At 49.0% G+C, this 16,668-nt stretch overlaps 1 protein-coding gene across 1 annotated transcript; it reads right to left on the bottom strand.

The window, feature by feature from the left end:
* Positions 1-3,531: 3,531 nt before the first annotated feature.
* On the bottom strand, positions 3,532-15,002 carry LOC138789305 (zinc finger CCHC domain-containing protein 2-like). The gene is made up of 4 exons (XM_069967910.1): positions 14,985-15,002; positions 9,937-10,689; positions 3,832-3,955; positions 3,532-3,632 (listed from the first exon to the last, which is right to left on the bottom strand). The coding sequence occupies exons 2-4, from the start codon at positions 10,486-10,488 to the stop codon at positions 3,532-3,534; spliced, it is 777 nt and encodes a 258-aa protein (XP_069824011.1). The 5' UTR covers positions 10,489-10,689; positions 14,985-15,002.
* Positions 15,003-16,668: the final 1,666 nt, after the last annotated feature.

The raw sequence follows: 16,668 nt of genomic DNA, 5'->3' as shown, positions 1-16,668 counted from the left end.
AGTTCAGTCTACAGTATTAGTAAGTGTACTCACTGTATATACTGACAGCAGCTCCCTGTGTACATCATAGAGCTGATATCAGACTCCTCTCCTTAAGGCTGTACTGCCCTGCTCTGTGGTGCGTCTGACCATAAGATGGCCGACATGGAGGAGCATGTGACCATGCCCCGTCTCTAGTGTCCTCCATAGGCATATGCAAACTCAGTGATGTGCTTCCAGCAGGTATAGATTAGTAACAAAGAGTTATGGAGGCAATCCTGGCGGCTGCTCCCTGCCCAACCCCGGTTTCTGACCATTTTTAAAAACTATGACCCAGATTTATCAATCTGCCAGAGACAAAAAATCTCTTATTTTGCACTAAACAACCAATTACCGCTCAGCTATTATTTTAGCAGACCTCAATATGATAGGAAAGCTGAGCTGTCACTGACACTTGTGAACACACCCTAACAGTAGGTCTTCACAAAATATATATTCAAGGGTTTGAAGTGAATGTACAGCTAGATTTACTCAATAAACAGTTCCATATTTCCAACTGTACTGGTGCAATCTATTCCTCATATTGCTGCCTGGGTCCTGAGATTTGTATATATACAAATTTGCTAGTTTGGTGGATTGAAGGCAGTCCCAGCAACCCCAGTTCACCAATATCTCCTCCCCTCAGTGATGCACCAGGTAAGGGAAAGACTTCGGAGCACTGGGGAAGAGATATCTGTGTACTAGGCCCGCTTCCAGTGCAACAAGCACATTTGCATATATACAAACCAAAGATCTTTGGAATGGCACTGCGCAGCTATATGAGAAATAGAGGGCACACTTACAATGTGGGCAGTGGCAACGATCAGGCTATATTGAGTAAATCTAATGGTATAATCGCTTTAAGGGTACAAACACACGCAGCAGATAATACGCAGCGTATATGCCGTGTGTGTTTGTACCCTTATGCTGGTCAGTAAAAGATAAAATCTATAGCAGAAAATCCACAGCATACAGCGTGTGTGAACTCTCCTAATGTTGCATGCAATGATTGCAATAATTCTGCAGCATATATAGGGCGTGTAAATATAACCTAGGGTTACAATTACCGTTTTGTATTAACTAGGGATTACTATGCTACAGATGTGCTGTACTGTGTTTATTTGCATCAATACAAATCAAATGCATTGAAAACCAGTTGCATATCTGCTGCAGATTGGTTGCACATCTGATGCAAAAAATCCACATCTGCAACCGAACGGCCCCTGTGAATGCACCCTGAGGCTATTTTATCATGTACTTAAGGGGGGGGATTTTCATCTGGTTAGGGAACAACCAAGATCAGAGGGAGGGGGGGCTTGATAGAAAATGAACAAAGCAACAGTGCAAATGAGTAGCCTGCAGCTTCATTCAGCCAAGATTTTGGGGTCCCCAGTGTTCAGACCCCTCCACTATCTTAGTTATGTCCTATCCTGTGGATACTCTGGACAAAGTATAGCTCCTCCAGATGGGAATACTTCTTTCATGTGTCGCAGATTTCATGCTGTAGATGTTCAGCTATTTATTTTGATAAAATCTGCAGCAGATTTAGTACGTGACGAAATACCCAAACAGCAAGTTCACATGGGTGGGGTTTGTTATGGATTTCACCTGCATTTATTTTTACATATATACCAAAGCTAAAAATACATGGTGAATCAACAGCAAAATCTGCATTTGAAACCTACAGAGGGAGTGTAACACATTACTATTGTCCCGGCCAAAAACATAGCTACAAGGCAGAGATTAGTGAGGAATTCACCTTAAGGGTGCCTTCACACCTAGCATCTCGCAGCAAAAATTACGCTGCGAGTCGGCTAGGTCCTGGCAGATCACTTTCATTACATACACGCTGCGGTCTGAACGACCGCTGTGTGTATGTAATTCTGCCGGCCCCTCTACCCCTTCAGCTGCCGCTCTGTATACATTACCTCTCCTCGCTGCACGGGTCCCGGCGTACTGCTCTCCCGCCCGGCCAATCAGTGTGTTGCCCTGCCGCAGCCACTGATTGGCCGGGCGGGAGAGCAGTACGCCGGGACCCGTGCATCGAGGAGAGGTAATGTATACGGAGCGGGAGCTGAAGGGGTTAAGGGGCCGGAAGAATTACATACACGCAGTGGTCGTTCAGACTGCTGTGTGTATGTAGTGAAAGTGATCTGTAAGGACCTGACAGACTCGCAGCATAATTTACGCTGCGAGTCGCTAGGTGTAAAGGCATCCTAAGGGTAGCTTCACACGTACCGACTCGCAGCATTAATAACACTGCGAGTCGGCTAGGTCCTGGCAGATCACTTTCACTACATACACGCAGCGGTCTCAACGACCGCTGCGTGTATGTAATTCTGCCGGCCGCTTAACCCCTTCTGTTGCCGCCCGGCTCCCACTCCCGCTCTGTATACATTACCTCTCCTCGCTGCACGGGGTCCCGGCGTACTGCTCTCCCGCCCGGCCAATCAGTGGCTGCGGCAGGGCAACACACTGATTGGCCGGGCGGGAGAGCAGTACGCCGGAACCCCGTGCAGCGAGGAGAGGTAATGTATACGGAGCGGGAGCCGGGCGGCAACAGAAGGGGTTAAGCGGCTGGCAGAATTACATATAAGCAGCGGTCGTTAAGACCGCTGCGTGTATGTAGTGAAAGTGAACTGCTAGGACCTAGCTAACTCGCAGCGTTATTAATGCTGCAAGTCGGTACGTGTGAAACTACCCTTAACATGATGCATCTCCAGGCAGGAGAGTCACTATCACTGCGGGCCATTTTTTTTTTGTTGAAAATTATTGCAGTCTTACCACTGCACCAGAATTCAGAGGTAATTTGTGCCAAAAAACTGAAGCACCATGTGCGCACTTTAAGGGTGCCTTCATACATAACAAGTTAGCAGCAGCTTTCATGCCGCCAGTTTTGCAGCAAATACTTGGTACCATTATACTCTATAGCCCTGCCTTCTCACAGCACATTTTCATTCTGCTGCGAGTATGCATTGACAACCGTATTCAACTAATTAGCTGTTGTGCCGCTAAAAATGTAAACAGCCCATGTTTACCTGTCAGTGCTCCCTTGTCGCGCTCCTGCCTGAGTCTCCATCCCTGCTCACTGACGACTTGCTCAGTCAATCACTGGCTGCGGAGGGACAGCGCACTGACTGGCTGAGTGGGCTGTCTGTAAGAGGGGACAGAGACTAGGGCAGGAGCGCGGGCAGGTAAGCATGGGCTGTTGATATTTTTACTGGAACAGCATTTAATTAGTTAACTATGGTTGTCATTACGTTCTTGCAGCAGAATGAAAATCCATAAGAGTGCAGGGCCATAGACCATAATGGCATTGCATGCAAACCAGTTACGTGTGAAGGCGCCCTAAGCCTAATAGTTAGTCTAAACTTAGAATAACCAATGTAAGAACACAACAGATCAACCAGCATGATACACCTTGATAAATCCTGTGCATTTTTGTCAAGTCTACATTTACTTGGTTTTAGTAAATATTGGCCAATTTTTCCTGCAGTGACACTGCCACTGCTCCTACTGAATTCTCCATATTGAAAACTGCTCATTACAGCACATCTCTCCGGAGACTAGTCCTGAGGGGTCCACAAGCAAGAAACCTTCCTTAAAATCTCTAACTAAAGAGGGGATTTATCAAGAGAAGCAATCAACGCCCTTCCCACTAACTTGGCAATAGGGCAGAGAATGGTGAAAAGTTGCACATTGTAGGTAGCTTCTACTAGGATTAGAGGAAATTATTAAAATCAGCCCATTTGGAGGATTTTTGACAATTAGAAGTATATTACTCTGTGAATGGGTAAGAATGTCCAGTCTTACCTTTGGAGTACTTTCCGGAAGGCCTCTTGGGTATCGGATCTTCTATGGAATGTGCCGATGTGTATAGTGCATTTGCTAAACTGTTACCAACACTGCTTATTGAGGTTTCTGTTCTTGTAGTCATCTGTGAGACAGAGCAGATACAATACATCATGCAAGACAAGCCACTGGGAACAGTCACTGCCTGTGACATCAACTGGGAAGGATTACATTTTGGATTTTCTATTAGAAACATTGGGGACTGGTTTTATGTATATAAAGCTTAAAGGAGAAGTCCCATAAAACAAAACAAAAAACAGAAAGGCAGAGGGGTGAAGGGACATAATAAAGTATAATTTTCACCCAGCAATCGGCTCCTCCTGCAGCAATGTCACACACCTAGATGGCTGAGCGGCAATCCATCAGCCGGGTGTGTGACGCTGCAGCTGGAGCCAGGTGCTGGCTGAAAATGAAAGCCATCAGAGAGGTACAACGGAGGCACGGGGATAGGTAAGTATACTTTGTTTATTGTGTTCCCTCTCCCCCCGTCTTCCTGTATTTTTTTCGCAGCTCTGATTGACTCCATTTTATGGTTTGCCAGATTCCGCGTCTGCCAAAAGAATTAACCCACTCATTCTTCGGGCGAACGGCGCAATCTGGCAAACCATAGAATGAACCCTATGGTAGCAGCAGAGATGTGTGCGGCAGATAGATTCCGCAAGCAGGTGTGTGCTGCGGAATCTGTAACGGGTGTTCTGTCTGGATTCCGTAGTGTGCACATTCCCTTAGATTGAAAAGCATGACCTCATACAGCCCAGATGATTATGTCATCATTTACACAAAAAACTCACATTAACTGTACCTGAAAACTATACCAGCTCATAGCCGGCATGAATTGCTATTTGTGGCTCGTAGAAAGCCACTGACATAATGTTTTTCTTAGAGGGATTGTTTAGGCTTAGAAAAGCATGGCTGCTTTCTTTGAGAAATGGCACCTACCAGTCCTGATTTTGCAGCTCAGTTCCACTGAGAACAGATGTGATGCTGTTTTTACAAGAATTCTCTCAGTAAAGTCAAATTATGTTGATGTATGTACCCCTAGAAATGTAAAGGGCTGCTGAATATGTTGGTGCTATATCAAATTATCATTATATATAAAGCAGCTGTGCTTTTTCTACTCCTGGATAACCCCTTTAAGAACAGAACATATAATGCCAGTCTTTGGTAAACTCACGCTTTTTGTTTAAAGGACACCTGTCATCCCCCGTGCTGGGGTGACAGGCTCCCGACCCCGTTAGATCCCCCTATACTTACGCGATCCCGCCGGGTCCCGCTTCCTGAGCCGGCTGGGTCCCGGAGATATCAGCTCCCGAAGCTCGGCGCGCGCGCTGACAGCAGAGTCAGATGCCCATAGAGAATGAATGGGGAGTCCGATGCTCCGTCATTCTCTATGGGCATCGCGCGCCGGGCTTCAGGCGCTGAAATCTCCGTGACCCGACCGGCTCAGGAAGCGGGACCCGGCGGGATTATGTAAGTATAGGGGGATCTAACAGGGGGTCGGGAGCCTGTCACCCCGGCACGGGGGGTGACAGGTCCTCTTTAATGCCTCATTATTAAGATCTCTGCTTGCTCTGAGTGAATTAAAACATTCTTGTTTAGACCCAAAAGCTAAAAACCTGTTTATACCTAATACTCCTCACAGCTGAGGGACTGTTACATTGCATCAGTTTAGACAATCCTGTGTGAGTTACACATGAGCAGAACCGCTACCTCCTGGGAAGGTGCTAGATATCAGTGTAACTAGAAAGTGTCAGGAGTCCAGACTGTTAAAGTAGTCAAGATTATTTCTTGATGAGCCATGCTGCCAGGGCTTGGGGAGACAGGACATTAAAGGGAACCTGTCACCCCCCGTGCCGGGGTGACAGGCTCCCGACCCCCCGTTAGAGCCCCACATACTTACCTAATCCCGCCGGGTCCCGCTTCTGGATCCGGTCGGGTGACGGAGATCTCAGCCGCTGCAGCCCGGCGCGCGCGCTGAGAGATGAGTCCAACACCCATAGAGAATGACAGGAGAGTCCAGCGCTCCGTCATTCTCTATGAGCGTTGGACTCATCTCTCAGCGCGCGCGCCGGGCTGCAGCGGCTGAGATCTCCGTCACCCGACCGGATCCAGAAGCGGGACCCGGCGGGATTAGGTAAGTATGTGGGGCTCTAACGGGGGGTAGGGAGCCTGTCACCCCGGCACGGGGGGTGACAGGTTCCCTTTAATGTATATTTACCTGCCCCGCACCACTGCAGCGGCCAGTCCCCGGGCAGCCTGCTTCGCACTATGGTCAGCGTTTTCCAACATCTGTTGATGTGCCGTTTCTATAGGAAATGGCCAGTCAGCAAGGACTCTATGCTCACCAGCCATTTCCCTGTGGGAATAACACATCGGCAGAAGTTTTCAAAATGCTGACAGAGGAACAGAGTCGGCGGCCTGGGAACAGACTGCTGCGGAGGAGCAGGACAGGCAAGTACACATTACTGTCGTGTCCCCTGTAGCATCGCTAATTAAAGAATCGCTAATTAACTTTTCATATGTTGCTGCCCATGGTGAGACTAAATATCTATTCAGTCTCCTTTCCCCAGTTCTGAGCTGCTTCTTACTGCTAGGAACACAAAACTGTGTGAGCTTTTCTCTCCATATCCCCCTCCTCCTGCCTCCCTTCTGAGACAGCTGATGTAAACAAGTTCCTGGCAGGCTTTATCTGCAACTTTATGGCTTCTCTGTAATGCTGGGAGGATTAATGTGAGGTCAAGTTGCTGATAAACTCACTGCGATTATCCTTCCCAGCATTACAAAGTTGTAGATAGGGACTTATTTACAGCAGCCATCTCGGAAGGGGGGGGGGGGGGGGGGGGGGGGGGGAGAGAAAAGCTCACACAGTTTTTTTTTTGTCTTCTCAGCAGAAAGCAGCAGCTTATAACTGGAAGAAGGAGACTCAATAGATAATAACAGGAATGAAAGAAATTGTTAGTCTCACCACGGGCAGCAACATATGAAACGTTATATTTTTATATTTGAATGGAATACCCCTTTAAAGTGATATTGTCACCCTCTTCCTTTATGTGCGGCTCCCTGCACCATCCACAAGCTTAGATGCTGCACATTTAATATATACCTGTATAACACTTGTCTGTGTCTACTTTCTGCTCTAAAATCACTTTGTTTTATCAGTGGACAGTGGCACCTAGCCGGGCTTCATGGCAATTGGGCTCCAACTTCTGCCTGGGTAGAGTGCCACAAAGCACCTAGGTGCCACTGTCCACTGATAAAATGAAGAAATTTTAGAGCAAAGGGAAGACACACAAACACACACAAGTGTTATACAGGTATATATAGAATGTGCAGCATCTAAGCTTGTGGATGGTGTGGAGAACCACACATAGAATAAGGGAGGTGACAATATCACTAAGCATTTATACTGGACAACCCCTTTAAAGCTATAAAGCATTGTTTTGACTGGATACAACCGTAACAAAACAATGGTCACATTCACTGACAGCAGAGGACCTCAAAATGATCAGAAAATAAAAACACATAGGGGGAGATTTAACAAACTGGTGTAAATTAGAAGTGGCTCAGTTGCCCCTAGCAACCAGTCAGATTCCACCTTTCATTTCCAAAGAGTCTGTCGGGAATGAAAGGTGGAATCTGGTTGGTTGCTAGGGGCAACTGAGCCAGTTTCACTTTACACCATGTTTTATAAATCTCCCCCAAAATCTACTAGAAAATGGCAGAACCTTATTATACACACATTAACCTTTATTGCATCAAACTTGACACCAGATCAACTCAGCACTTATATATAATTTAGTTACTTAAAAAAGCTACAAAAACCTTATTTGGTTTACCAACATGGAAGTGATATGGTTCATCAGGAAGGGATTTGTACAGCACAGAACTAGTGATGTTCTCAATCTTTCCACTCACATGTGGTGTGAGCAAAAATATTTAAAGGGAAATTCCCTCTAATTGCGGCCAGCTCTGCTATATTTATACAGCAGAATGGAAGCACAGGAAGCGAAGTGACCATTACTCCTGTATACCTGCAGGCACTCTCCCCCAGTGCTATCTATAGAAGGCTTTGCCTGACTGCCAAGTAAGTGACATTTCACTGATAAGCCCCCAGCAAGACACAAATTGATCATGGCCGCCTCTTACACCAAGGTCAGCAGGTGGCAAGTGTGTGACCACAGGCTGTGACAATCACCCTGGAATTCACTGTGGGCAGTCACAGGCCTGGGGTGAATATGCCAGGCTGTGTCCTCACCTGACATTTGGGTTCACACTGAGCTCTGTAACCAATCCCACTGAATGCAAGGAAAGACTGCAGCAAATCAAGTGACAGCGGCCGCATGTGCTGGTGAATAAAGTGAAAGACAGGGGGCTGGTAGGTAGACCTACAAAAGGCAGCTGGAGGGGGTATTGTGACAGGCGCCATAGCGAAAGAAGCAAGGTAAAAAGGTGCCCAAAGGGGGGGCAAAGTGGTACGCTGCCAGACAGAGGAGAGGCACAGCAACAGGCAGGCAGAGAGGTGGGCACTAAAAATGACTCCAGCAGGGGCACAGGCAGGGTGAGTGGCATAGTGACAGGCAGATGAGGTGGGGATACAGTGACAGGCAGGGTGAGTGGCATAGTGACAGGAAGATGAGGTGGGGATACAGTGACAGGCAGCCAGGCAGGGTGAGTGGCATAGTGACAGGCAGATGAGGTGGGGATACAGTGACAGGCAGGGTGAGTGGCATAGTGACAGGCAGATGAGGTGGGGGTACAGTGACAGGAAGCCAGGCAGGGTGAGTGGCATAGTGACAGGCAGATGAGGTGGGGATACAGTGACAGGCAGCCAGGCAGGGTGAGTGGCATAGTGACAGGCAGATGAGGTGGGGATCGGTGACAGGCAGGGTGAATGGCATAGTGACAGGCAGATAAGGTGGGGGTACAGTGACAGGCAGCCAGGCAGGGTGAGTGGCATAGTGACAGGCAGATAAGGTGGGGGTACAGTGACAGGCAGGGTGAATGGCATAGTGACAGGCAGATAAGGTGGGGGTACAGTGCCAGGCAGCCAGGCAGGGTGAGTGGCATAGTGACAGGCAGATAAGGTGGGGGTACAGTGACAGGCAGGGTGAATGGCATAGTGACAGGCAGATAAGGTGGGGGTACAGTGACAGGCAGGGTGAATGGCATAGTGACAGGCAGATGAGGTGGGGATACAGTGACAGGCAGGGTGAATGGCATAGTGACAGGCAGATAAGGTGGGGGTACAGTGACAGGCAGCCAGGCAGGGTGAGTGGCATAGTGACAGGCAAATTAGGTGGGGGTACAGTGACAGGCAGCCAGGCAGGGTGAGTGGCATAGTGACAGGCAGCCAGGCAGGGTGAGTGGCATAGTGACAGGCAGATGAGGTGGGGATACAGTGACAGGCAGGGTGAGTGGCATAGTGACAGGCAGATGAGGTGGGGATCGGTGACAGGCAGCCAGGCAGGGTGAGTGGCATAGTGACAGGCAGATGAGGTGGGGGTACAGTGACAGGCAGGGTGAGTGGCATAGTGACAGGCAGATGAGGTGGGGGTACAGTGACAGGCAGACAGTCAGGGTGAGTGGCATAGTGACAGGCAGATGAGGTGGAGATACAGTGACAGGCAGGGTGAGTGGCATAGTGACAGGCAGATGAGGTGGAGATACAGTGACAGGCAGGGTGAGTGGCATAGTGACAGGCAGATGAGGTGGGGATCGGTGACAGGCAGGGTGAGTGGCATAGTGACAGGCAGATGAGGTGGGGATACAGTGACAGGCAGGGTGAGTGGCATAGTGACAGGCAGATGAGGTGCGGGTACAGTGACAGGCAGATGAGGTGCAGGTACAGTGACAGGCAGGGTGAGTGGCATAGTGACAGGCAGATGAGGTGGGGGTACAGTGACAGGCAGGGTGAGTGGCATAGTGACAGGCAGATGAGGTGGGGGTACAGTGACAGGCAGGGTGAGTGGCATAGTGACAGGCAGTGGTAGGAGGAGGGGGTAACAGTGACAGGCCTCTGGAGGGGCAGAATGACATGTAGCTTGGTGGGTGCACAGTAACAGTTACCTTGCTGCTGCTGCTGACAGTGGTGGTGGGCAGGGTTGGGGGCCCCGAGCTGGCACCGTGCCTCCCCTGGATGTGGGCCAGCTCCTTGCGCAGCAGCTGCTTCTGGTGGAAGCTGAAGGCCGGGTGGTTGGTGGCCATGGTGAAGAGCAGCAGGAACTCGTCCCCGGTGCGGCCCTCATTGAGCTGCAGGCCCAGGTTGTTGATGATGGAGTCGATGTGGGTGAGGGTCCGGCACAGCACGCCCGCCGCCTCCCGGTTGTCGGAGGCCAGCAGCGCCAGGGACACGAGCAGCTTGCTCCGGACCACCTCGTCCGCCAGGTTGGTGAGGCTGCCCAGGTCGGCCGGGTTGTTGGCCTTGATGTCGGAGTCCCGCAGCGAGTGGTAGTCCTTGCGGGCCAGGTCCTCCAGGCAGGAGCCCAGGAAGCGCAGCTCCAGCGGGAGGCACAGGTCCAGCAGGCCGCACAGGAACTCGATGCGCTGGGAGGAGGAGAGCTCGGAGAACCAGCGGTACACGCCGTCCCTCTGCAGGGGGCAGCGCTGCTTCTCCACCATGGTGCCCCGGGACACACCCGGCGGCGGCTGCTGAGCCCCAGCTCTCTGCGATGCACCGAATCGCCGCCTCCCGCTCCGGCTGGGCCCGCCTCCTCCGCTCCCGCCCTCCCTCCGGGGCTGCTGAGCGCTGCTGCTGCTGCGATCTCACCGAGCCGGCCCCGTCTGCTGCATCCTCCGCTCACCGAGCTGCGGTCATGACACCTGCGGGGACAAGGAGACTTGTAAGGGCGGCTGGAGAGCACCGGGGAGCACCGGCTATACAGCGACCTCTAACATCACCGTATACACGGGTCCCCAACTGACGGACCGTCACTGGAGTGCCGGCGCCAGGACAAGGGAAGAGCGGCCTCTTGTGACCGTTTCAGTGCGGCCACGAGAAGAGGAGACGCTGGACCCAGGTGAGTATAAGTGTTGTTTTTTTATGCTATATGGGAGGGGGAGCTCACAGGAGGGGGGCTATATACTACTGTGGGGAGCTCACAGGAGGGGGGCTATATACTACTGTGGGGAGCTCACAGGGGGGGCTATATACTACTGTGGGGAGCTTACAGGGGGGCTATATACTACTGTGGGGAGCTCACAGGAGGGGGGCTATATACTACTGTGGGGAGCTCACAGGGGGGGCTATATACTACTGGGGGGAGCTCACAGGGGGGGCTATATACTATATAGCTCACATGAGGGGGCTATATACTACTATATACTACTGGGGGAGCTCACAGGGGGGCTATATACTACTGGAGGAGGCTCACGGGGGCTATATACTACTGGGGGAGCTATATACTACTGGGGGGAGCTCACAGGGGGGCTATATACTACTGGGGGAGCTCACAGGGGGGCTATATACTATATAGCTCACATGAGGGGGCTATATACTACTATACACTACTGGGGGGATATATACTACTGGGGGGAGCTCACAGGGGGGCTATATACTACTCGGGGGAGCTCACATGAGGAGGCTATATACTACTGGGGGGAGCTCACAGGGGGCTATATACTACTGGGGGAGCTCACAGGGGGGGCTATATACTATATAGCTCACATGAGGGGGCTATATACTACTGGGGGAAGCTCACATTGGGCTATGTACTACATGAGGAGCTCACAGGGGGGCTATATACTACTGGAGGAAGCTCACAGGGGGGGCTATATACTACTGGCGGGGAGCTCACTGGAGGGGGGGCTATATACTACTGGAGGAAGCTCACGGGGGCTATATACTACAAGGGGGGCTCACAGGGTGGGCTGTATAGTACTGGGGGAGCTCACGGGGGGGGGCTATATACTACTGGAGGAAGCTCACAGGGGGGGCTATATACTACTGGGGGAGCTCACAGGGAGGGCTATATACTACTGGGGGGAGCTCACAGGGGGGCTATATACCCTTAAGGACGGAGCCAATTTTCATTTTTGCGTTTTAGTTTTTTCCTCCTTGTGTTTAAAAGGCCATAGCAGTTGCATTTTTCCACCTAGAAACCCACATGAGCCCTTATTTTTTGCGTCACTAATTGTACTTTGCAATGACAGGCTGAATTTTTGCATAAAGTACACTGCGAAACCAGATAAAAATTCAATGTGTGGTGAAATTGAACAAAAAAGGCATTTTTTTTTTTTATTTAGGGTTTTTTTGTTTTTACGCCATTCGCCCTGGGGTAAAAATGACTTGTAATGCATGTTCCACAAGTTGTTACGATTACAATGATATATAACATGTATAACTTTTCTTTTATCTGATGGCTTGTAAAAAAATTCAAACCATTGTTAACAAATATATGTTCCTTAAAGTCGCTCCATTCCTACACTTATAGCGCTTTTATCCTTTGGTCTATGGGGCTGTGTCAGGTGTTATTTTCTGCGCCATGATGTTTACTTTCTATTGGTACCTTGATTGCACATATACGACTTTTTGATCACTTTTTATTATATTTTTTTCTGGATTTGATCCGACCAAAAATGCGCAATTTTGCACTTTGGGATTTTTTTGCGCTTACGTCGTTTACTGTGCGAGATCAGGAATGTGATTAATTAATAGTTTGGACAATTACGCACGCAGCGATAGCAAACATGTTTATTTGTTTACTTTTATTTAAAACCTGGGAAAAGGGGGGTGATTCAGATTTTTATTAGGGGAGGGGGCTTTTTACTAATAACAATACTTTTTTTTTTTTTTTTTACACTTATACTAGAAGCCCCCTGGGGCTTGGAAGGTGTCTGGCAGCCACAACCTCCTGTCTCCCCAGTGATGGCACAAAGCTGGAGCCAAGCAGGCAGCTACCTGGCAGCCGGGTGTATGGCTGCCTCACAGCCTCCATATTATAGTCACTACTGGCATCCCTATAGAGAGGGGAGGTTAACATAATGGGGGAGGGACATGCAGTGTAACCATGTGCCCCCATATTCCCAGCATCTGCTACCACCCCCACCATGACCCACAGTAATCATCCCCTGTGTGCCTCTTGTCTCATATACCCCCTGTACAACCCTTTCTTGGGTGATTCGTGTGCAAGGCCATAGAGATCAATGGGGACACATTCTGCAGCCAGGGGACAGAGGGTACATCCCATTAGATGGGTCCTGCCAACATAAATCCATCTGGTCAATGGCCACAAATCTAGTGGATCAGCCAAGCATCTGTGTATGGGGTCACCACTCCCGCCCTGTGACTTTTAGAGGATGTTGGATCCCCACCTGCCCAATGTTCAGGAGAGATGGCTGAAAGCCAAACCAACAGCTATCCCAAATGTATGGCAGTGATAGCTACTGCAGTATAGAGGGCCTCAGGGGGTCGCTTCTTATAAACCTAAAAAAAGACAGAAAAGAAACACAGAGGGACATTATCTTTTTTGCCCCCTGACACCCCACAGGTTACACCATAGACCAGCTAAACCTTACACACTGCTGCCAGGGGGCCTACATAACTAATAGGCTATGTTACAACAATGTACTAAAGATCGCAAACAACGTCTGTTGTTGGAAAACAATAGTTAGAATTAATGATCATTTACAGTAACGGACGTTTGCCATCTTTAGTGTGTTCTGGGAACATAGCCTTAGACCACATTCAGACGCTGTAAAAAACAGCGGCCGCTGTGTGACATGGCCCTGTCACACAGCGGCTGCTGTCTGTGATGTTCACCCACTGCCATTGTATCTGCTTTGTGTGTATTGGTATGTCGGCCATTGACTCACTATCATCCTCATCATAATCTCCTTTGCTGTTTTGTATGGGTCCTATTACACTGAGCAATTTTTAAGGATTAGCGATAAACGATCGCAAACGAGATTGTTTATCGTTAACCTGAAATCATTCACCATATTACACAGAACGATAATCGTTAGTTACGATCGTTACTATGATCGTTTATTCCTTCTAATCCCAGAAAAACAATGAACAATGTGCTATTACACTGAACGATTAGTGAAAAAATGCAGTATCGTGGAATTACAGCGAACGATTAACAATAATTTTAGGTTCAGATCTAAATCAATGGCATACAAACGATTTTCGATTGTTGCCTGCAAATACACAGAACAATTATTGTTTAAATTCGGACGATTTAACTATTTCTTTCACGATAATCATCCCATGTAATAGGGCCCTATCTGTTTTGTGTCTAGTATGTCTTGACTGATTTTTATTACCCTTCATTTGGCCTTTTTTGTAACAACCCACTAGCTCTGTGCCCTCTGACTCACTCTTACCCCTAATTGCCCCTCCCAAATTGACACCTGGAGCCTGACTCTAGCCTTTTGGAGTCAGGTAATCATAGCCATAGAACTATATCAGTGGGCACACTGGTCTTTTGAATATTCCATTGTTCGCTCCATCGCAAGTGACCCCTTTAGAATTAGACCAGAATTAAACCAGAAAGAAACCAAATGAAACCTCTGAGGAAAAACCTGTGAGTACTTCACATGCATTCCATAGACCTATTAACCGCTTAATTTTAATGTATTTTATTTTTTCTACCTGCATTATGCTGTGTATTTCTTTATACATGCTAATCTTATGTCTATATACCTATCCCCCACCCATCCCCCCTGTGGACTCTGTCCACATCAGCCCCTCTCTCCTTCCGTCACCTATGTACTGTGCACATTCACTCTTTACCTTCCTGAACCCCCATCACCTTTCTTTCTCCAAGGTGCAGCACAGATACCGTCCTTATAAGTCACTAAATCATTTAATATCTCTTACAAGGACTTCTGGTTCCGGCGCGTATGGGATGGCAGCAGTGTGAGTGAGCTCCTCCACCCTCCGCTCATAATATCGCTCCCCGCTCTGACTCCTGACATTACCGGCCCTGCCGAACCACATCTCTGACTTCTCTAAGTGCCGAGGAGTCGGAGGCACCACTTCATTAAGCGGGGAACCAGTTATACACCTCCCCATAAGCCCTCCTTCATTTAGCTCACAGCTCTGTCCCAGGGACACCTAAGATGGCGCCGACACGAGGTGCTGCTGCTGAGGCACACACAGAGGAAACACATACCTCACAAACCCCAGTGCCGGACCTCTGTGACACCATAATACCAGGACTAAATATGTCTTGCAAGGCCCTGGCAATTCAAGTGTCCAAGATGATATTAAATGACATAAAATCCTCTCTTGAGGCCACTATAGTTTCCTCCCTAGCAACCATACAAGGAGATATAGCAACGCATACCTCACAGATTACTGAACTTCAGGAGAGAATCAGCCTGCTAGAAGATGAAATACATTCTACAAAAATAAAACTACAGACTATAAATGTCACAGCTTCATTGCAAATTAAGACTGATGATCTAGAGAACCGCTCTAGGCGCAACAATTTACATATTTGGGCTGGGTTCACACTATGTATATTTGAGGCTGTATTTGTGAGGCTGTATAGCAACCAAAACCAGGAGTGGATTGAAAACACAGAAAGGCTCTGTTCACATAATGTTGTAATTGAGTGGATGGCCATCATTTAATGGCAAATATTTGCTGTTATTTTAAAACAACGGCTGTGGTATTGAAATAATGGCCGTTATTTACTGTTATATGGCGGCCATCCACTCAATTTCAACATTGTGTGAACAGATCCTTTCTGTGTTTTCAATCCACTCCTGGTTTTGGTTGCTATGAGGACCTGACATGAGGACCAAATACAGCCTCAAATATACATAGTGTGAACCCAGCCTATAGGTTTACCTGAATCCATTCCAGCCATGCAATTACATGCTATATGTTCTCTAGAAATTCCCCAAGCCTTGGGTATCCCCGGTCACATTACTGTGGAAAGAGCTCACCGTATGGGACCCCCACCAGCGAAACAAAAGCAAGATGCAAATAAAAAAGAACAGAAACCCAGACAAGTGATTGTCAAGTATCTGAATTATAATGATAAAAACAACATTTTACAAAGCTTTAAAGGGAACCAATCACGCCGAAATTGCCCCCATTGATAAGGAAACGTGGTGGTACATCAGCCAGCACGCTTCCCAAACATCCCCCTGTCCCCTCCGTCCCCTCCTTTATTACCCCGTAATCTTACTTTTGTGATGTCCCGCGCCGTATGCTAATCAGCCCCAAGTAGTCAAGGTGGGCTGAACTAGTCGCGGTCCCGGGCGCTGTAATCACGCCCAGAGGGGCGTGATTCGCCGACGTCATCTCTGGCCCGCGTTCACGTCACGTCTGGCGGCGCCGCGTCTTTCGCATGCCGCGCATGCGCAGTACGGCGGGAGAAGACGCTGACGTACTGCGCGTGCATGGCGACGTTGGCGACGCTTGCGCTCCAAGACGGCGGCGCGACGATGTCTTCCGCACGCGCAGTACGTCAGCGTCTTCTCCCGCTGTACTGCGCATACGCGGCATGCGAAAGACGCGGCGCGCCGCCAACGTGATTGCGGGCCAGAGATGACGTCGGCGGAGCGCAGGTCTTTGAATCACGCCCCTCTGGGCGTGATTACAGCGCCCGGGACCGTGACTAGTTCAGCCCACCTTGACTACTTGGGGCTGATTAGCATACGGCGCGGGACATCACAAAAGTAAGATTACGGGTAATAAAGGAGGGGACGGAGGGGACAGGGGGATGTTTGGGAAGCGTGCTGGCTGATGTACCAGCACGTTTCCTTATCAATGGGGGCAATTTCGGCGTGATTGGTTCCCTTTAAAAATCTACAGTTGATGTTGCAATTTGTGGCCACAAAATC

This window comes from Dendropsophus ebraccatus, chromosome 4 (genome assembly GCF_027789765.1).
Source record: "Dendropsophus ebraccatus isolate aDenEbr1 chromosome 4, aDenEbr1.pat, whole genome shotgun sequence".
In the NCBI taxonomy this organism is placed as follows: Eukaryota; Metazoa; Chordata; class Amphibia; order Anura; family Hylidae; genus Dendropsophus; species Dendropsophus ebraccatus.
The sequence above is the reverse complement of the archived record's forward strand: the minus strand, read 5'-3'. Positions and strand labels throughout refer to the sequence as shown.

What these genes read in the sequence shown, in the direction of transcription:
- LOC138789305 (XM_069967910.1), bottom strand. Translation starts at nt 10,488, where the DNA reads ATGGTGGAGAAGCAGCGCTGCCCCCTGCAGAGGGACGGCGTGTACCGC. An exon ending in CTGTCAGCAGCAGCAGCAAG is followed by an intron (nt 3,956 to 9,936) that starts GTAACTGTTACT and finishes TCTGTCTCACAG; the next exon opens with ATGACTACAAGAACAGAAAC. An exon ending in TTCCGGAAAGTACTCCAAAG is followed by an intron (nt 3,633 to 3,831) that starts GTAAGACTGGAC and finishes TCCCCTCTTTAG; the next exon opens with TTAGAGATTTTAAGGAAGGT.